We start from the raw sequence: 22978 nt of genomic DNA on the forward strand, positions 1-22978 counted from the left end.
TTTAGCTTTTGAAGCAGTTTTGCCTGAAATTATTGCAACAATATAGGAACTGAAAGCACAACTAAATATTGTACTGCTTCAGATCAAAAATTAGGCAATCACAGATGAGGTTCTTGTGACCAATCATAACCTGGATATGGCAGCCAATCACATTGCATTACATTGCATCACATCTGCTGCTTTGTTTGTTTGTTTTATCTGTTGGTCTATCTAGTGAATCATACTGTAGAGTTTTATGATGGGAGCCTTCAGATTTTTGTCAGCGGAGGATCGTGTGCGAGTTGTGGTGCTACATGAAGAGGGTGAACTGGCCCCCAGATCGCAAGGAAGGTCGGCTGTAATCAGAGTACAGTCGTAAGAATTTTGCAGAAACATAAGCAGCTTGGAATTACCCAGGACAGGCCCAGATCTGGTCAGCCCAGAAAGTCAACTAAAAGGGAGGATGGGGCTGAATGCCAGCCAATGGTGTTGGAAGGCTTCATATTGTGGAGGGTATGGTTAATGCAAAAAAATACATAGACATCCTTAATAAGAAAATGCTGCCTTCTGCTCAACACCTGTTTTCAGGGGATTATACCTTCTAGGATGATAATGCTCCTTGTCACAGAGATAAGACAGTAACGGAATGGTAAAAAAAGAACAAGGTGGCTACTATTGACTGGCCAGCTCAGTCCCCAGACCTCAATCCAATTGAAAATTTGTGGCACAAGGTATCATTAGAGATATCTAGAAAACAGCCAAGGACCAAGAGTGAGTTGATTGAGGCTCTGATACAGGCCTGGAACCACATCATCACTCGTGAACATCTGCAGAAGCTTGTTCACTCAATGCCACAGAGATGTAAGCTGGTGCTCAAGAGCAAACGCTGGCCAATAAAGTATTAGAAGCTAAAGATGCACTCACAAGGCCCTTTTCAGGACTCTGAATTAAATAAAAAATAATAAATCTTAAAAAGTAAAATATAAGTCTGTGTTACCTTGCATTGGAAGTTAATGAACTTGGAAACCTGTTCACCATTCTACACACTGTACTGGTGTAGGTATGGTTATACTGTAAAAAAAATTATCAAAAATGCGCATACCATAACAATTTATACACTTGGGACATTCAAAAATGAGTATGGCATACAATGAGGGATTACAAAAACATATATGTTCCACCAGTTTCACTGTAGAGATGCAGAAGTATGAAACATATAGTTTTCTTCACGCCTATGCAGGACTTTTGAACATATATATATATATATATATACAGCCCACGCAGTATATAACACAGCCCACGCAGTATATAACACAGCCCACGCAGTATATAACACAGCCCACGCAGTATATAACACAGTCCACGCAGTATATAACACAGCTTCATAGGCATCAATAGTAAAAAGTTGGTCTCACAGGGCTAATAGAAGCGTTAAAGGAGTGCGTTACACCGTGGCGTTACAACGCGGTCCGTTAACGCTGCCATTAACCCTGTGTGAGCGCTGACTGGAGGGGAGTATGGAGCGGGCGCCGGGCACTGACTGGACGGAAGTAGGGAGGGACTAATTCTCGGCCGACATGTGCCCGTCGCTGATTGGTTGCAACCATTCAGCAACGCGGGATTTCCGGGACAGACAGACAGACGTAAGTGGACCTTAGACAATATATATATATTTCTTTATTTTTTTTTTCCTTTTTTTAAGAGACCACTGCAAAATGTTCAGTTTGCCTGATTTTTCTCAGTATAGATATATGGTATATTTTTCAGTGAAAAGTAGATTGTTAATTTATTCTATAAACTTCTGACAGGTCTCCGAATTTCATAGCAATAGATTTATTATTTCTTTTCTGAAAATGAGAAATGGACAAAATAGAAAAACAGTGCTTTCAGACCTCAAATAATGCAAAGAAAACAAAGTTCATAATCATTTAGAAACAACAATATTAATGTTTTAACTCAGGGAGAGTTTAGAAATCAATATTTTGTGGAATAACCATGATTTTTGCTTCTGGTGCAAAAATGTAAGCTGTTCTTTGTTTGATGGCTTGTGGCTATCCATCATCCTCTTGATTACATTCCAGAGTTTTTCAATGAGGTTCAGGTCTGGAGATAGGGCTGCCCATGACAGTGCTTCGATGTGGTGGTCTCTTAATTTTTGCCAGAGATCGTTATTTAGAGAGGCCTGGGAGTTTGAGGGTTCTGCGCAGGATCTTAGTTGTTCCCAGCATTGCGCTTTTCTGGACAGAGCTCAGATGTTGCTCCTGGGGTCTGTTGTAGCCATTCTTCCAACTTAGAGGTCACTGCTCCAAGTGCTCCTATCACCACTGTAATCACTGTTGCCTTCACCTTCCACATCTTCTCCAGTTCTCCTTTGAGACCCTGGTATCTCTCCAGCTTCTCATATTCCTTCTTTCTGATATTGCTGTCACTTGGCACTGCCACATCTATTTTCATTGCTGTCTTCTGATCCTTGTCTACTATCACAATGTCTGGTTGGGTAGCCAACATCTGCTTATCCGTCTGGATCTTGAAGTCCCACAGGATTTTAGCCCTTTCATTCTCCACCACTTTTTCTGGGGTCTCCCACCTGGACTTAGCCCACATGATGGGCAGATGTTCCTCTATACAATTCCCGCTACTTGGTTGTGGCGTTCGTTATACGCCGTTCCTGCTTGCATTTTACATCCTGCCACTATATGTTGGAAGGTTTCTGTGGTTTCTTTGAATAGTCTGCATCTGGGGTCTTGTCTTGTGTGGTAGGTTCCCGCTTCTATGGATTTTGTGTCGCTATGATTAGTGCCTCTGTGCTGTCTCGGAGTTTAGCTTTCTCCAGCCATTGGTAGGATTTCTCCATGTCAGATATATATATTTCTCCTTCTCACCCCCAATGGGGGTGGTTTGTGTTGCCCTTTATTATTCTCGGGTTCTCTACCAGAAGCCTGTGAGTTTAAGGGTTCTGCGCAGGATCAAGATCTTAGTTGTTCCCAGAATTGCGCTTTTCTGGACAGAGAGTTCAGATGTTGCTCCTGGGATCTGTTGTAGTCATTCTTCCAACTTGGGGGTCACTGCTCCTATCACCACTGGAATCATTGTTGCCTTCACATTGTAGAGAGCCAGGCATTCACAGATCCATGTGTGTGGCATTGAGTCATAGGCTTTCCTGTAGGCAATCCAGGCTGTGCCGAGACTGGTCTGTCTGGATCTTGAGAGACTGCTCTATCTACTAGGAGCTGGTGCTTAGAGTGTCTGGTGTCGGCCCCAATGCCTTTCTGAGCTGTATTCATGTACTGTTTCATACGGTTCTGTAGCTTGGTGGCTATGATGCCTGACAGGAGTTTCCATGTTGTTGTAAGGCAGGCTATTGGGCCATAGGCCTCTTTCACACTTCAGTTGTTTGGCGTCAGTCTAAATCCGCCATTTTCCTCAAATAACGTATCCGTTTTTTTTGTGACGGATCCGTTATTTTCCCCATAGACTTGCATTAGCGACGGATTGTGACAGATGGTCGTCCGTTCCATCCGTCATGCGACGGATCCGTCAAAATTTGGCGGACGTCATCTAGACATTGACGGTCATTGCAACGTTTGTCTGCGTTGAAATGGCGGATCGCAACGGATCCGTCGCGTCCGTCATTTCATAGAATGGCCACCTATGGATCCGTCGCGACCGTCATTTCGGCGGTTCCGTCGCCCCAATCCGTTTTTTCAATTTTTTTCAATTGCGCATGCTCCAAAAAGTATATACAACCCCCGAGTAACGGATCCGTCAAAAAAACGGATCCGTTACATCCGTTTTTTCAACTATTGTGACGGATCCGTCGATCAGTCATTATGTCGGAAGTGACTGACGCCAAAAAACTGAAGTGTGAAAGAAGCCATAGTCGGATGGAACTGTATTTTTGTGAGGATTCTTCATGATCAGCACTGTTCTACCTTGTGTTAGCCAATCTGGGTGGTGGCCTGCTTCTAGCAGCTGGTTCATCTGCTTTGCCATGCGTTCATGTACCGATGTTAATTTCTTTAGCCAGTAGGGGTGGTTATGTCTGGGCCAGGTGCTGTCCAGCTCTTCATGTTCTTGACCCACTGTTTGGATGTCTGCTTCTCTTTGCAGATGCTGTTCTGGTGGGATTTAAACCCAGAACCCCAGCGTTGCAAGGCTGCAGTGCTAACCACTGAGCCACCATGCTGCCCTACATACATATTTCCTATATGTGGGGATTGCCTGAAATAAGCTTCAGCTAAATTTAGGGGTCCGTGAAACAAGGTCAATGTGCAGACTGGTTGTGGGTCTCCTGACCGGAGTTTTACAGCCTCAGACATTTATGAAACCTTTGAATTTCAGTGGAGACCAGTGGCCAGTCCATACACGGACATCTAAATTCGGCCTTACAAAGTTTCCTGACACAAGACCATATTGACTAGCCAACTGTGCAATGATTTTTACAAATGATTTTGTCAATAGCACAATGCCACATGTAAACAGGGAATGAGCTGCCGATAACATGTACTATATGGGGACAGGTATTAACGATTGTCTTGCTTGCCTGTATAACCAGGACAGTGAACGACCATATTTCAACTTGTATATAGCCTATTGGACGATCAAAACATGGCCAAAATGTATCCCATATTAGATGTTTAACCAAGTGGACAAATGAAATGCGTCAGTGGAATTAACCCTCATAAGCTGTCTATACGGGCATGCAGGTCATAAGAAGATGAATAAAATGGTGCCTAAGTGGTTAGCACTGCTGCTTTGCCGTCCTTGGTTCAAATCTCACCAAGAAAACCACACGCAAGAAGTTTGTATGGTCTCCCCGAGTTTGCATGGGTGTCTTCCCACATACTAAAGACATACTGATAGGGGATTTAGATTGTGAATTTCAATGGAGACAGGGATAATTATTTATTTTATATAACATATTACGCAGCGCTTTACAGTTTGCACACATTATAGTCGCTATCCCCAATGGGGCTCACAATCTAGAATCCCTATCAGAATGTCTTTGGAATGTGGGAGGAAACCAGAGCACCCAGAGGAAACCCACGCAAACACGGGGAGAACATACAAACTCCTTGCACATGTTGTCCTTGGTGGAATTTGAACCCAGGACTCCAGCGCTGCAAGGCTGCTGTGCTAACTACTGAGCCACCGTGCTGCATTCAGATAATGTCTGAAGCACTGCAGAATATGATGTCGCTATATGAGCAAAGCATAATAAATACTACCTTGATATCTGCAATCTGATGAATGGTTCCAGAGAATTTCTTATTTTTCTCAATATGTAAAATTAGCTGTTAAAGGGAAGATGTCACCAGAAAGAACGCTATTAATCTGCAGGTTAAAGGGAATCTGTCAGCAGGTTTTTGCTATGCAATCTGAAGACAGTAGATTGAGACTGAAACACAGAATTCAGGGGTGTATCACTTGTCAAAAAGAGTGTTGTAGTTTACTATCTGTGAAGGATTTATCACTAAGATTAACATTGCCCAACTAGACTGGCAACTAAGTACTTGTCTATGCACTTTGGACATGCAGAGCCTGGGGTGGGGGCAGCTTTCTCAGTTCTGCTTCACTCAAAGGCTGTGTGCACACGTTGCGGATTTTTCATGTTTTTTTTCGCTATAAAAACGCATACATTATGTATCCCATCATTTAGAATGCATTCCGCAATTTTTGTGCACATGATGCGTTTTTTTGCCACGAAAAAAAAAAAACGCATTGCGGTAAAAAACGCAGCATGTTCATTAATTTTGCGGATTTCCCACTATATCATTGCATTGGGAAATCTCCAGAAAAAACGCGCAAAAAAACGCATGTGGATTTCTTGCAGAAAATGTCCAGTTTTGCTCAGGAAATTTCAGCAAGAAATCCTGAACGTGTGCACATAGCCTAAATCTAAAAACTCTTAGGCTATGTGCACATGTTCAGGATTTCTTGCAGAAATTTCCTGAGCAAAACTGGACATTTTCTGCAAGAAATCCGCATGCGTTATTTTGCACGTTTTTTCCGGAGCTTCCCAATGCATTAAATAGCGGGAAAAACACGAAAAATCTGCAAAATTAATGAACATGCTACGTTTTTTACCACGATGCATTTTTCTCACGGAAAAAAAACCCATCATGTGCACAAAAATTGCAGAATGCATTCTAAATGATTGGATGCATAATGTATGCGTTTTTTGTGTGTTTCTATAGCGGAAAAAAAAACCACGAAAAATCAGCAACCTGTGCACACAGCCTTAACCTCTTCATGACCCAGCCTATTTTGGCCTTAATGACCTTGCCGTTTCTTGCAATTCTGACCAGTGTCCCTTTATGAGGTAATAACTCAGGAACGCTTCAACGGATCCTAGCGATTCTGAGATTGTTTTTTCGTGACATATTGGGCTTCATGTTAGTGGTAAATTTAGGTCGATAATTTCTGAGTTTATTTGTGAAAAAAAACGGAAATTTGGTGAAAATTTTGAAAATTTCGCAATTTTCACATTTTGAATTTTTATTCTGTTAAACCAGAGAGTTGTATGACACACAATAGTTAATAAATAACGTTTCCAACATGTCTACTTTACATCAGCACAATTTTGGAAACAATTTTTTTTTTTGCTAGGAAGTTATAAGGGTTAAAATTTGACCAGTGATTTCTCATTTTTACAACAAAATTTACAAAACCATTTTTTTTAGGGACCACCTCACATTTGAAGTCATTTTGAGGGTTCTATATGGCTGAAAATACCCAAAAGTGACACCATTCTAAAAACTGCACCCCTCAAGGTGCTCAAAACCACATTCAAGAAGTTTATTAACCCTTCAGGTGTTTCACAGCAGCAGAAGCAACATGGAAGTAATAAATGAACATTTAACTTTTTAGTCACAAAAATGATCTTTTAGCAACAATTTTTTTATTTTCCCAAGGGTAAAAGGAGAAACTGGACCACGGACGTTGTTGTCCAATTTGTCCTGAGTACGCTGATACCTCATATGTGGGGGTAAACCACTGTTTGGGCGCACGGCAGGGCTCGGAAGGGAAGGAGCGCCATTTGACTTTTTGAATGAAAAATTGGCTCCAATCTTTAGCGGACACCATGTCGCGTTTGGAGAGCCCCCGTGTGCCTAAACATTGGAGCTCCCCCACAAGTGACCCCATTTTGGAAACTAGACCCCCCAAGGAACTTATCTAGAAGCATAGTGAGCACTTTAAACCCCCAGGTGCTTCACAAATTGATCCGTAAAAATGAAAAAGTACTTTTTTTTCACAAAAAAATTATTTTAGCCTCAATTTTTTTATTTTCACATGGGCAACAGGATAAAATGGATCCTAAATTTTGTTGGGCAATTTCTCCTGAGTACACCAATACCTCACATGTGGGGGTAAACCACTGTTTGGGCACATGGTAAGGCACGGAAGGGAAGGAGCGCCATTTGACTTTTTGAATGAAAAATTATCTCCATCGTTAGCGGACACCATGTCGCGTTTGGAAAGCCCCTGTGTGCCTAAACACTGGAGCTCCTCCACAAGTGACCCCATTTTGGAAACTAGACCCCCCAAGGAACTCATCTAGAGGCATAGTGAGCACTTTAAACCCCCAGGTGCTTCACAAATTGATCCGCAAAAATGAAAAAGTACTTTTTTTTCACACAAAATTTCTTTTAGCCTCAATTCTTTTATTTTCACATGGGCAACAGGATAAAATAGATCCTAAAATTTGTTGGGCAATTTCTCCTGAGTATGCCGATACCTCATATGTGGGGGTAAACCACTGTTTGGGTGCACGGCAAGGCTCGGAAGGGGAGGCGTGCCATTTGACTTTTTGAATGGAAAATTAGCTCCAATCGTTAGCGGACACCATGTCGTTTGGAGAGCCCCTGTGTGCCTAAACATTGGAGCTCCCCTACAAGTGACCCCATTTTGGAAACTAGACCCCCCAAGGAACTTATCTAGATGCATAGTGAGCACTTATAACCCCCCAGGTGCTTCACAGAAGTTTATAACGCAGAGCCGTGAAAATAAAAAAATAATTTTTCTTTCCTCAAAAATGATTTTTAGCCCAGAATTTTTTATTTTCCCAAGGATAATAGGAGAAATTGGACCCCAAATGTTGTTGTCCAGTTTGTCCTGAGTACGATGATACCCCATATGTGGGGGTAAACCACTGTTTGGGCGCACGGCAGGGCTCGGAAGGGAAGGCACGCCATTTGGCTTTTTGAATGGAAAATTAGCTCCAATCATTAGCGGACACCATGTCGCGTTTGGAGAGCCCCTGTGTGCCTAAACATTGGAGCTCCCGCACAAGTGACCCCATTTTGGAAACTAGACCTCCCAAGGAACTAATCTAGATGTGTGGTGAGCACTTTGAACCCCCAAGTGCTTCACAGAAGTTTATAACGCAGAGCCATGAAAATAAAAAATAATTTTTCTTTTCTCAAAAATGATTTTTTAGCCCACAATTTTTTATTTTCCCAAGGGTAACAGGAGAAATTGGACCCCAAAAGTTGTTGTCCAGTTTCTCCTGAGTACGCTGATACCCCATATGTGGGGGTAAACCACTGTTTTGGCACACGTCGGGGTTCGGAAGGGAAGTAGTGACGTTTTGAAATGCAGACTTTGATGGAATGCTCTGCGGGCGTCAGGTTGCGTTTGCAGAGCCCCTGATGTGCCTAAACAGTAGAAACACCCCACAAGTGACTCCATTTTGGAAACTAGACCCCCAAGGGAACTTATCTAGACGTGTAGTGAGCACTTTGAACCCCCAAGTGCTTCACAGAAGTTTATAACGCAGAGCCGTGAAAATAAAAAATGTGTTTCCTTTCCTCAAAAATATTTTTTTAGCCCAGAATTTTTTATTTTTGCAAGAGTAACAGGAGAAATTGGACCCCAAAAGTTGTTGTCCAGTTTCTCCTGAGTACGCTGATACCCCATATGTGGGGGTAAACCACTGTTTTGGCACACATCGGGGTTCGGAAGGGAAGTAGTGACGTTTTGAAATGCAGACTTTGATGGAATGGTCTGCGGGCATCATGTTACGTTTGAGCCCCTGATATGCCTAAACAGTAGAAACCCCCCACAAGTGACCCCATTTTGGAAACTAGACCCCCTAAGGAACTTATCTAGATGTGTGGTGAGCACGTTCAACCCCCAAGTGCTTCACAGAAGTTCACAACGCAGAGCCGTGAAAATAAAAAATCATTTTTCTTTCCTCAAAAAAGATGTTTTAGCAAGCAATTTTTTATTTTTGCAAGGGTAACAGGAGAAATTGGACCCCAACAGTTGTTGCCCAGTTTGTCCTGAGTACGCTGGTACCCCAAATGTGGGGGTAAACCACTGTTTGGGCGCACGTCGGGGCTTGGAAGGGCGGGAGCACCATTTGACTTTTTGAACGCAAGATTGGCTGGAATCAATGGTGGCGCCATGTTGCGTTTGGAGACCCCTGATGTGCCTAAACAGTGGAAACCCCTCAATTCTAACTTCAACACTAACCCCAACACACCCCTAATCCTAATCCCAACTGTAGCCATAACCCTAATCACAACCCTAACCCCAACACACCCCTAACCACAACCCTAACCGCAACACACCCGTTACCCTAATTCTAACCCTAATCCCAACCGTAACCCTAATCCCAACCCTAACCACAACTGTAACCCCAACACACCCCTAACCCTATCCGTAACCCTAACCACAAGCCTAATCTTAACCCTATTTCCAACCCTAACTCTAATTCCAACCCTAAGGCTATGTGCCCACGTTGCGGATTCGTGTGAGATTTTTCCGCACGATTTTTGAAAAATCTGCAGGTAAAAGGCACTGCATTTTACCTGCGGATTTACAGCAGATTTCCAGTGTTTTTTTTGTGCGGATTTCATCAGCGGATTCCTATTGAGGAACAGGTGTAAAACGATGCGGAATCCGCACAAAGAATTGACATGCTACGGAAAATACAGCACAGCGTTTCCGCACGGTATTTTCTGCACCATGGGCACAGCAGATTTGGTTTTCCATAGGTTTACATGGTACTGTAAAACCTGATGGAAAACTGATACGAATCCGCAGCGGCCAATCCGCTGCGGATCCGCAGCCAAATCCGCACCGTGTGCACATAGCCTAATTCTAACCCTAACCCTAGTTCTAACCCTAATTCTAGCCCTAACGCTAACCCTAGCAGAAAAAATATATATATTTATTTTATTATTGTCCCTACCTATGGGGGTGATTAAAGGGGGGGGGGGGGGTTATTTATTATTTTTTTATTTTTATCGCTGTGATAGAACCTATCACATCGATCAAAATGTACCTGTAACGAATCTGCCTGCCGCCCATTTTGGAAGATGGCACCCATAGAGCAGACGGACGGACACCGGAAGTCGGTAAGTATGAGGGGGGGCGGACAGGAGGAAGGATGGGAGCGGAGGACAGCAATGACAGGATGGAGGGGAGGAGTTCGGTGGCAGCATCGGCCGTGGCTGGATTGTAATATTTCACCAATCTTCATTGGTGAAATATTACTATCGCTCTGATTGAAAGTGAAACGTCACTTTCAACAGCCAATCAGAGCAATCGTAGCCATGGGGGGGCGAAGCCACCCCCCCTGGGCTCATGTACCACTCCCCCTGTCCCTGCAGGTTGGGTGAAATTACAGTTAACCCTTTCACCCGGCCTGCAGGAGCGCGATCCGACCATGACGCATATGCTGCGTCACAGGTCGGATTGGCACAGGTTTTCATGACGCATGCGCTGCGTCAAAGGTCGGGAAGGGGTTAAGGGTAGGTGAACACGGTCAGTAAACGTTGGGGGTTGGACGTTGTGCACTTGCGCAACGTTCAGATGTTACAGCATAGTGGATTTTAAGAAATCCCATGCCCACTATGCGTGCACAGATGCCACGGGTCACAGGCGGAGACGGAAATGCGGCGCATCCTTCCTGACCGCAGCATGTTTATCTTGCAGAGACACGAGCCTTCGCAAGATAAATATCACCCGTAAAATGCATTGGAAGCTGTGAATCCACACGGTTCAGTAAACACATGCAGATTTACCTGCGTTCAATAGCCGGAAGCGCTCTGGATGCGGCGCATGTCCACTGCGTCCAAAGCGCTGCCAATTTCTTAACGTGTGCACATACCCAAATTGTATCAGAACAGCTGCACCCAGTAATCTAAGTGATACATTGATGGATTCAGCTTCTCTGTCTACATCATGGTTCTCTCAGATTGGGAAACACACCTGCTCACAGATTCCCTTTAATGGCAATATTAACCTGCTCAACGCCTGCACTTAAAAACTCTGCAGGGCGAAAAAACTGGGCTGTGGAGTCAGTAAGCCAAACCACCGACTTCTCAATTTCCCTGACTTTCGACTCCGCAGCACTGATCAATACTGAGCATAAACATAGAGAGCAGCACAGATTCAGGGATTGCCTGTTAGCCGCGACACATGCAGCTGCAGCAACTCTAACATAGTATTCGAGCACACCGAAGGTACTCTGAGCACAAGAGCGTGCTCGGCTAACACTATCTGAGCAGAGAATTATCCGGCAGCGCCTCTCCCCCTCTGGGCACCAGGCAGATTAATAAGACTATTAACCTACAAGTTAACCCCGTATCTGCAGGTTACTAGTGTTTTTCTGGTTCCCTTTACGATTTAAGGGCCAGACACAAATGTGCAGGAGAATGTGCTCCAGATCTGATTACAAATGACAGGTTGGTACCAGTGTGAGACGTAGAGCAGACTGTCAGCCATTACATGTCTCACACTGGGAACTCCCCCTTTCATGTATAAGCAGCTCTGGAGGCAGATTCCCAGGAGATCTATGTCTGACCCATAGATCTTAACCGCTCATTAATAGAAGTGTGGATTCTTCTGGAATAAGACATCAGATTGCAGTGCATCGTTTTATTCGGCTTCCTACATGCCTATAACAGGAGGGACGACAGACAGCTTCCATTTTACCTTCCAAAATGTGAAGACTGAAGGAGCCATTTACTTTGTCAGTAACTTATTTATTATCCGTCGTGTGACCATATGGCTGTGACAGATGTATGGAGGGGGTTCAGCACCCGATGCCAGCACCTTACCTGGGAAATACAGCATCCCCTCCTTCCAATATCAGATTTGGGGGGGTGTCAGTACATTTTAATGGTGAAGTAAATGGACTAATTTACAACTAACCCAGCACAAAATAATCCTCATGGGGATGTTAGGGGAGAAAAGAAAAAGCTACGGTTCTAGGAACAAGGGGAGAGACTAAAGTGCAAACAGGGGCAACGTCCTGGTTAGTAAGGAGTTAACAGTTGCCATCACCAGATATATCAATGGCACTTATTGGATGTGACTGGCCGCGGGGGGATGGGGGCACTGATCGCCGGCACCGGACGTGCCGCACTGGCTGTTCTGGGAGGGTCTGCAGTAAGCACACGTGACTGTGGCCCCAGGAGCCGGCAGGGCCCCAGAGCCTCCTCCCACGGCCGCAGCGCCAGTAGGGGGCAGCAGAGGAGCCTCCCGCCGCCCAGGTGACGGCGCAGGAATGGGAGATGCGCACTGCAATGAATGGAGTAAGCGGATTACAGCTCGCGGTGTGGCGTGGACTGGGGCTTCTGGTGACCAGGCCGGGGACAGGGCGGGCCCTCCTCCAGCGACCGGACCGAGAGAGACACAAACGGGAAAGGTCTGGCCAGCGGCCGCCATAGTGGGGAAGGCTCGCCCGGCGGCTCTCTGCCGGCTCTTATGTGGTACCCTGGGACCGGCCGCGCCCCCTGCCGGAGAGACCTCTGCGCCCTCCAGCCCTCAGCTCCGGCCACTCACATGTTGCTGTGCTGCTCCCGGCTTTCCGCTCCACGCTGCTTTCTCTCGTCGTCTCCGCCACACGCCGCTCAGCTCCTCCTCCAGCTCTCCCGGGCCTGCTGAGTGACGTCACCGGCGGCGGGCGGGGCCTGCTCCCAGCCTCACTCTGAGGAGAAACGCGCCGGATCTCGCGGCAACACAAAGGAGGGGAGGGGGCGGGGCGACGCAGGAAACTGAAGCTCCTCCCCCCGCTAACGGCTGCCCTGGGCGCAGCACCACAGAGTGCTGCGTGTGACGTCACTCCCTCAGGTGTCAGCAGGTGCTTCCTATGGTCACGTACAGCGGACAGGAAAGCCTCTGTTGACAAGCCTCTGTACACAAGCCTCGGAAGGTGTGTGCAAAGCACCGTGATAACGAGCAGTACGAGGCGTCAACCGTGCGCAACAATACGAGCACTATATACGGAAATTAGGGCTTGTTTTCTATGTGCGGAAAAAAAAATGTTCATTTTTTTTTTCAATTTGGAACAGAGAAGTATTAACAAAGGTGCAGGTGTCATAGTGTCCACTAGATGGCAGCAGAACCAATCCTTTCTGTGACGAAGAAAATAGTCCGCGCTGTCCCCACAAATCAGGCAGCGAATGCTGCAGCAGTCTCTCCTGTCTGTTGTGTCCGTGCTGTCTTATCCCATAAAGCTTCACAAAAAAAGAATCAGAACCAATTGTCATCCCTTTAACAAATTCATTTGCCCAGAAAACGAGACGTGTTCATAGAGGACTAGCAAAAATGGATCTATGCAAAAAGGATGCAAGGAAACACAAAACAGAAGCCCAAGTTTAACTATCTAACCATACCGCCCAACTTTCAAAAAACGGAAAGACGGACAAAGTTTGATTCCATGCTCAGCGGGAAATTTTAGGCCACGGCCCCGACCACACCCATTTAACACCGCTGATCACACGGTTTCATAAACAATAATTATAAACAGAAAGAAATAAATGTATTTGCAAGTAATGAATTAACCCCTTAGTGACTGAGCCAATTTGCACGTTAATGACCAGGCCAATTTTTACAATTCTGACCACTGTCACTTTATGGGGTTATAACTCTGGATCCCGGCGATTCTGACAATATTTTCTCGTGACATATTGTACTTCATGATAGTGGTAACATTTCTTCGATATTACTTGTGTTTATGAAAAAAATGGAAATATGGCAAAAATTTTGCAATTTTCAAACTTTGAATTTTTATGCCCTTAAATCACAGAGGTATGTCACACAATATAGTTAATAAGTAACATTTCCCACATGTCTACTTTACATCGGCACAATTTTGGAAACAATTTTTTTTTGTTAGGACGTTATAAGGGTTAAAAGTTGACCAGCGATTTCTCATTTTTGCAACAAAATGTACAAAACCATTTTTTTTAGGGACCACCTCACATTTAGGCTAAGTTCACACGTTGCAGAATTGCCGCGGAAATTTCCGCGGTAATTCTGCGCCTCCTGCCGCGGGTATATCGCATGCAGAATTAGCATGCATATGCCCGCAGAAAACTAGCGTTTTGCAAGCATAATTAGCTTGCAGAATGCTAGAGTTTTCCAAGCGATCTGTAGCATCGCTTGGAAAACTGACTGACAGGTTGGTCACACTTGTCAAACATACTGTTTGACAAGTGTGACCAACTTTTTACTATAGATGCAGCCTATGCAGCATCTATAGTAAAAGATCGAATGTTTAAAAATAATAAAAAAAATAAAAAATATGGTTATACTCACCTGCAGACCTCAGCGGCGTCCGTTACTATAGCTGGAGTGCAGTGAAGGGCCTGCGATGTCGTCACTGTCTTGTGATTGGTCGCATGAGTCACATGAGCGGTCACGCGACCAATCACAAGACAGTGACGTCATCACAGGTCCTGAACCACATCATCTATAGGAACGGAAGAGAGATCATGCACCGGAGAGGCGGGAACACTTCGGGGGCCATCAGAGGGTGAGTATAGGACTATTTTTTATTTTAGTTCTTTATTTTTTACCAATTATATGGTGCCCAGTGCGTGGAGGAGAGTCTCCTCTCCTCCACCCTGGGTACCAACCGCACATGATCTGCTTACTTCCCGCATGGTGTGCACAGCCCCGTGCGGGAAGTAAGCAGATCAATGCACTCCTATGGGTGCAGAATCGCCGCGATTCCGCAATTTTAATGAACATGCTGCGTTTTTTTCTGGAATGCGATTCCGCTCAGGAAAAAATGCAGCATGTGCACAAAAAATGCGGAATGCATTCTATTAAATAGAATGCTTAATGTAAGCGTTTTTTTCGCGGTTTTATAGCGTTTTTATAGTGAAAAACCGCGAAAAAAACACGAAAAATATGCTACGTGTGCACACAGCCTTAAAGTCACTTTGAGGGGTGTACATGACAGAAAATACCCAAAAGTGACACCATTCTAAAAACTGCACCCCTCAAGGTGCTCAAAACCACATTCAAGAAGTTTATTAAGCCTTTACGTGCTTCACAGGAACTGAAGCAATGTGGAAGGAAAAAATTAAGTTAACTTTTTTTTACAAACATTTTACTTCAGAACCAATTTTTTTTATTTTCACAAGCGTAAAAAGAGAAAATGAACCTCAAAATTTGTTGTGCAATTTCTCCTGAATACGCCGATACCCCATATGTGGGAGAATACTGTTTGGGCACACGTCGGGGCTCGGAAGGGAAGTAGTGATGTTTTGGAATGTAGACTGTGATGAAATGGTCTGCAGGCATCACGTTGCGTTTGGAGAGCCCCCGATGTGCCTAAACAGTGGAAACCCCCACAAGTGACCCCATTTTGGAAACTAGACCCACCCATGGATCTTATCTATATGTGTGGTGAGCACTTTGAACGCCCAATTGCTTCACAGACGTATATAACACAGCTGTGAAAATAAAAAAATCATTTTTTTTCCACAAAAAAGATTTTTTAGCCTGCTTTTTTTTATTTTCCCAAGGGTAACAGGAGAAGTTGCTGGCTCATGCGCCTGCCATTTTCTTACCGGAAGAAGATGCCAGCGGCCGTACGGGAAAAGTAAGATCCCGGCCGGGACAGAGTCTCAAAATCGGGACTGTCCCGCTGGATCTGAGATGGTTGAGAGGTCTGTATTTAACCCCTTAGTGACAGCCAATTTTGTGCTTAATGACCAAGCCAATTTTACAATTCTGACCACTGTCACTTTATTAAGTTATAGCTCTGGAATGCTTCAACGGATCCCACTGATTCTGAGAATATTTTTTCATGACATATTGTACGTCATGTTAGTAGTAAATTTCATCGATATGAGTTGAATTTATTTATGAAAAAAATGGAAATTTGGCAAAAATGTGGAAAATTTTGCAATTTTCAAGCTTTTAATTTTTGTACACTTAAATCAGAGAGTCATATCGCACAAAATAGTTAATAAATAACATTGTTTACTTCACATGTTTACTGTACATCAGCAAAAACATTTTTGTTAGGAAGTTATAAGGGTTATGTTGACCAGCGATTTCTCATTTTTCCAACAAAATTTACAAAACCATTTTTTTAGGGTCCACCTCACATTTGAAGTGAGTTTGGGGGGGGGGGGGGGGGCAATATAACAGAAAATACCCCAAAGTGACACCATTCTAAAAATTGTACCCCTCAAGGTGTGCAAAACCACATTCAATAAGTTTATTGACCCTTCAGGTGCTTCACAAGAACTAAAGCAATGTGGAAGGAAAAAATGAACATTTTACTTTTTCACCAAAAATTTACTTTGTAACTAATTTTTTTATATTTTTACAAGGGTATCAGGAGAAAATGGACCAGAAAATTTGTTGTGCAATATCTCTTGAGTATGTCGATACCCCATATGTGGGGAAAAGTCACTGTTTGGGCGCATGGCAGGGCTCAGAAGGGAGGGAGCACCGTTTGACTTTTTGAACGCAAAATTGGCTAGAATCAACGGTGGCGCCATGTTGCGTTTGGAGACCCCCTGATGTACCTAAACAGTGGAAAGCCCCCAATTCTAACTCCAACCCTAACCCCAACACACCCCTAACCACAAACCTAACCCTAACACACCCCTAACCCTAATCCCAACGCTAACCGTAATCCCAACCATAACCACAACCCTAACCCTAGCCCAACTCTAACCCTGATGGAAAAATGGGAATAAACATTTTTTTATTTTAACCTAACTAAGGGGGTGATAAAGGGGGGTTGATTTACTATTTTTTTGTGATAGGGTCTATCACAGTGATCAAAATGAACCAATAGGAAATGCACTGCGCATGCGCCCGCCATTTTCGGGGGACTTCACTGGGGGTTGCAGGGATACCAGAGGTACCGGGGGGATCGGGGGACCCCATTTCTCTCTCCTCTGATGTGCGATCACATCAGAGGAGAGAGAAATTTAATGGGAAATTTGACTTTTGTGGTCGCCGTTACTCTGTTAATAATGGCGACAGCAACACTGGGGTCGGTAAAAACCGACCCAAATCATGTTCTCTGGGGTCTCAGCTACCCCCTGTAGCCGAGACCCCGGAGAAATTCTGATGTTGGGGGGCACTATATGCTTATTTCTCAGCGCCGTTAAAAAGCGGCACAGAGGAATAAGTACCCTTAGGCTACTTTCACACTAGTCCGTCGGTACGGGCTGTCACAAACCGTCCACCTGACGGACAGTGTGCTAATTAATCACAACGTGGGCAGCGGATGCAGTCTTACGACGCATCCGCTGTCCAGTGTGATGAGCGGGGAGGAGGGGACGGAGTTTCGGCCGTGCATGCGCGGTTGAAAATGGTGGACTCGACGCACAAAAAAGTTACATGTAACGTTTTTTGTGCCGACGGTCCGCCAAAACACGAGGCATCCGTAGCACGACGGATGCGACGTGTGTCCATACGTCGCAATGCGTCGCTAATGTAAGTCTATGGGAAAAAAACGCATCCTGCAGACAACTTTGCAGGATGCGTTTTTTCTCCTAAACGATGCATTACGACATATGCAAAACGATGCTAGTGTGAAAGTAGCCTTAACTGCTGCCGTGAAAAGGCGTATCGGCATATGTTAAGGGGTTAATGGCTGTACTCGGAGGGAATAAGTAGGATTTCACACTATGTAGCTCTTTCACAGACATGCCCAGCAATGCCTCAATATGGTCACATTGTCCCTCCATTACTGAGAATTAAGTGTTTGACCTTTATATGCAAATGAGGCTGAAGGACTATGGTAGATATGAAGCCTCTGTCACTCCAGCTCTATTCCCTCCGCCTCCTCCACTTGGCAGCCTCTATGCTGTATGACTGCAGACAGAGAAACCGTCAGTCAAGCAGGAGGAAAGAGCTACATAGAAAATTTTATTTATTTATTTCTTTTGGGGGGGGGGGTTATTCTACTGTCACGATCCCAAATACTGTTAATTTGCTGGTAAGTAGCATTACAATGTTGTTCGCTCCCTTACTGAAAGCATGGCTGTAGAGACAAAGTAAACTTTATTCCTCCCAGGAGTTGGCGGCTTTTATACATAGGGGCATGTACGGAGCAGCTTCAGTCACATAGTGAGTGGCGGCTGTTAGCATGCCCCGGTAATATCTACTACCAACAGAGACAGTGAAGTCACAACACGATCAAATAGTAAGAAACAAATGGCTTTATTAGGATATCAAACAGGAAAATTCCATAAATAGCATAAATACAGTATAAATATATCTCACTATGAATAACCACATATATACTACGCAACAGAGATAAATAAAACAACTCTGTTGCTCATGGACAGAAGATCACTAGCAACAGAGAAAATAGAGAATGTGACTCATGTATCCTAACACTGCTGATCTATTAACCAACATAAATGTATAAAAGATGTCATATCATGTAACAAATATCCCATATGATGTCAATCTACAAAGCCTCTATACACCACCTATCATGGATATGCATGATAACTTAATCCACCATAAGTCTTGGCCAAAGTTAGGCACCAGTAGGCTCAATCTTATAAGACATGCTTAGTTTAAATAGGTGTATCGGTTATTATTTATTTATATAGCACCATTAATTCCATGGTGCTGTACATGAGAAAGGGGTTACACACAGGGTTATAAATATCATTTACAGTAAACAAGTTTACAGTGACAGACTGGTACAGAGGGGAGAGTACCCTGTCCTTGCGGACTTACATTCTATGGGATAGTGGGGAAGAGACAGAAGGTCAGAGGTGCAGCAGCTCTGGCGGTGGTGAGGCGGCTGCTCTGGCGATGGCGAGGCGGCAGAATGGTTATTGCAGGCTGTAGGCTTTCTTGAAGAGATGGGTTTTCAGGTTCTGTCTGAAGGATCCGAGGGTGGTGGATAGTCGGACGTGTTGAGGCATGGAATTCCAGAGGATGGGGGATATTCGGGAGAAATCTTGGAGGCGGTTGTGTGAGGAACGAATAAGTGTAAAGGAGAGTAGGAGGTCTTGGGAGGATCGGAGATTACATGAGGGAAGGTATTGGGAGATTAGTTCAGAGATATAGGGAGGGGACAGGTTGTGGATGGCTTTGTAGATCAGTGTTAGTAGTTTGAACTGAATTCGTTAGGGAATTGGGAGCCAGTGGAGGGATTTGCAAAGGGGAGAAGTAGGGGAGTAGCGAGGAGAGAGGTGCATTAGCCGGGCAGCAGAGTTGAGGACAGACTGGAGTGGTGCAAGAGAGTTAGCGGGGAGGCCACAGAGGAGGGTGTTGCAGTAGTCGAGGCGGGAGATGATAAGGGCATGCACAAGAGTCTTAGTAGATTGTGGGGTGAGGAAGGGACGGATTCTGGCAATATTTTTGAGTTGGAGGCGACAGGAGGTGGCAAGAGTTTGAACGTGCGGTTTGAAGGACAAGGCAGAGTCGAGTTACCCCGAGGCAGCGGATTTCAGGTGCGGGAGAGAACGTGATGCCGTTTACCATAATAGATCAGGTAGGGGGGATACGTGAGGTGGGGGAAAGATGATGAGTTCGGTTTTGTCTACATTGAGTTTTAGGAAGCGAGAGATGAAGAAGGAGGATATGGCTGACAGACACTTCGGGATTTTGGACAGAAGAGAGGCGACATCTGAGCCAGAGAGGTAGATCTGAGTGTCGTCCGCATACAGGTGGTACTGGAAGCCATGGGACTTTATGAGTTGCCCTAGGCCAAGGTTATAGATGGAAAAAAGTAGGGGCCCTAGGACAGAGCATTGAGGGACTCCAACAGAGAGCGGGCCGGATGAGGAGGTAGTGTGGGAGTGGGAAACGCTAAATGTGCGGTCGGAAAGGTATGAGGCAATCCAGGACAGGGCAAGGTCTTTGATGCCAAGGGAAGAAAGAATCTGTAGCAGTAGGCAGTGATCGACTGTGTCAAAAGCAGAGGACAGGTCAAGAAGGAGGAGGATGGAGAACTGTCTGTTAGCTTTGGCTGTAAGTCATTAGTAATTTTTGTCAGGGCAGTTTCGGTGGAGTGGTGGGGGCGGAAGCCTGATTGGAGGTTGTCAAGGAGAGAGTTAGATGAGAGGTAGGAGGAAATTTGAGCATGGACATGCTGCTCAAGGAGTTTTGAAGCAAACGGGAGCAGTGATATAGGGCGGTAGCTGGGCATAGCAGTTGGGTCAAGGTTAGATTTTTTGAGGATGGGTGTGATGGTGGCATGTTTGAAGGCAGAGGGGAAGGTACCAGAAGATAGTGATAGGTTGAAGAGATGGGTTAGGGCTGGAATGAGCATGTTAGTGAGGTTGGGGAGCAAGTGGGAGGGGATGGGGTCAAGTGCACAGGTTGTGAGGTGCGATTTGGAAAAGAGGCGAGTAAGCTCTCCTTCAGTGATGTTGGAGTGGGAGGTTATTAGGGAAGGGCAAAGGTCTGGTATATGGAGTGGTTGGGGTGGTGGAGCAGTTAGGGTTTGCCTTGTTTGGTCGATCTTGTTTTTGAAGTAGGTGGCAAAGTCCTCAGAGGAGATGAGGGGAGTTGGAGGTGGCAGTGGTGGGCGGAGGAGGGAGTTAAATGTGCTGAACAGTTGTGTTGGGTTGTAGGATAGTGAAGATACAAGGTTAGTGAAATAGGTCTGTTTAGCGGAGGTGAGGGCTAATTTGAAGTCAAATGTAGCTTGTTTGAAAGCAGTGAAGTCGTCTGGCAGGCGTGTTTTCTTCCAATGTTGCTCTGCAACCCTGGATGCTTGTCGAAGTTTTTTTGTGAGATTGTGATGCCAAGGTTGCCTATTGGTTCGTCGCACTTTGCCATGCATGAGAGGGGCCACTGAGTCTATGGCTGTTGTGAGAGTGGAGTTATAGAACGCGGTGGCGCTGTCCGTGTTGTGGAGTGAAGATATGGGGGACAGGGGTAGGAGAGAGTCTGAGAATGTCTAGATGTGCGAGGTTTCTGCGTGGATGTGGTAATGGCTGGACATGGGAGGTAGGTGAGGAGGACAAGGATGAGAAGGTGAGTAGATGGTGGTCAGATAGGGGGAAGAGAGAGGTTGCGATATTAGATAAGGAACAGAGGCGGGTGAAGATGAGGTCTAGTGTATGTCCGTCTGTGTGGGTGGCTGTGGAGGACCACTGAGTGAGTCCAAAGGATGAAGTAAGGGCCAGTAGCTTGGAGGCTGCTGGCTGGCGGGTGTCAGTAGGGATATTAAAGTTACCCATGATGATGGTTGGGATGTCAGCGGAGAGAAAGTGAAGGAGCCAGGTGGAGAATTGGTCGATGAAGGCAATGGCTGAGCCCAGTGGTCGGTATATGACAGCCATTTGGAGATTGGAGGGAGCGTAGATACGGACAGAGTGAACCTCGAAAGAAGGGAGGATAAGGGAGGGTGGGGTTTGGATAGGGTTGAAAAAACAGTTTTTAGAACGAAGGATACCCACTCCTCCACCATGTCTGTTGCCAGAGCGAGGAGTGTGGGTAAATTGGAGGCCACCGTAACTCAGTGCTGCAGGCGAGGCCGTGTCATCGGGCGTCAGCCAGGTCTCGGTGAGGGCCAGGAAGGAAAGGTTGCGGGAAGTAAAGAGATCATGGATCACGTGGAGCTTGTTGCATATAGAGCGGGAATTCCAAAGTGCCCCAGAGAGAGGAAGCAGGGGGGTGGGGGTCAGTGGCACAGATTTTAAGTGTGAGGGGTTGCGATAGTTTCTCATAGTGTGAGGATAGGGGGAGGATTAGTGATGGATGAGGTGGGGGGGTAAGAGAGGGGAGATAGTTATGTGGTTTGAGGGTATGGGGATAGTGGAGGAGAGTGAGGATTAGTGGAGCAAAAACCGGTGGGGGAAATGTGAGCAAGGTTAAAGAGCAGGGGAGAAAGGAAAGGCAAGTAAAGTTAGTATCATACCTCTGCTGCCGCCTCCTCGCTCGCTCCCGGCCTCTGCTTCTCATGCGCGCGCGCATACCAGGTTCAGTGCTGCGCGTGTGCACTTCTGATCTTCTGTTGGCGCTCCTCTTCGTCTCCTCTATGGTCCTGGAGGACTAGTACCTGGAAGTCGGTCCTCCTTATTGTCCTCTCTATGGTTCTGGAGGTCTGTTACCCGGAAGTGCTACCCTGCCTATAGGTATTTAAACTGCTTCCTGCCATCCCTCTGTGCCTGGTTATCATTTGTTTCTTCAGGTGTTCCTCGCCGCTCTTAGTCTCTGTGAAGTTCGTTTTCCCTCTGACTTTGGGTTTATCCTCTCTTTCCTGTATGCTGCTAGCCTCTGCATTTTCTCAGTTCCTCCGCCAGTCCCTGTACTGCTGCAGTTTACCCATCAGTCCTGTTTTACCCATCAGTCCTTTTTCTCTGCAGTACTCGCCTATCCTGTGGTCCTACTATCTCCGCCTCTTCTTGGTCTTCTCCCGTCCTGGTCCTCCACCTTCCGTGGCGATAGTTCCTCACGGGCCTGCCCCTAACTCTCCCTGTATAGGGGCGGTCTATCTTGTCAGCTCGTCCGTGAGGGGTTGTCGTCGCGGTCTAGAGGGTCCACTCTCCGTTTTTCCCTCTTTGAATCGTGACACTTAAATAGGACTGCACTCGGGTGATACTCCACAGCAGGGGACAATTAGCAGATTGCAGTTAATACAACAATACAACAGGCTCCATCCACCTGGGACACAGAAACTATATCTGGCCCTACAACAAGGTATTCTATGGAGCTTTTCCCCTCTTTTCTCCCCCTTCCTTCTGCTATGCATTCCACCATACTTTATATTTTGACTATTATGGACACACTTCATGGGACCAGTCTTGAA

General features: G+C 45.5%; 1 protein-coding gene across 1 annotated transcript in view; it reads right to left on the reverse strand.

The window, feature by feature from the left end:
- The window catches only part of PTGES3 (prostaglandin E synthase 3), a 39797-nt gene extending 26609 nt beyond the window's left edge, over nucleotides 1–13188 (reverse strand). Inside the window, exon 1 of the mRNA XM_077297621.1 lies at nucleotides 12778–13188. Within this exon, the coding sequence (XP_077153736.1) occupies nucleotides 12778–12779 (2 nt within the window). The 5' untranslated portion in view covers nucleotides 12780–13188. The remainder of the gene's footprint in view (nucleotides 1–12777) is intronic.
- Between the last annotated feature and the right edge of the window lie 9790 nt (nucleotides 13189–22978).

The sequence above is a fragment of the Ranitomeya variabilis genome, chromosome 3 (genome assembly GCF_051348905.1).
Source record: "Ranitomeya variabilis isolate aRanVar5 chromosome 3, aRanVar5.hap1, whole genome shotgun sequence".
NCBI lineage: Eukaryota > Metazoa > Chordata > Amphibia > Anura > Dendrobatidae > Ranitomeya > Ranitomeya variabilis.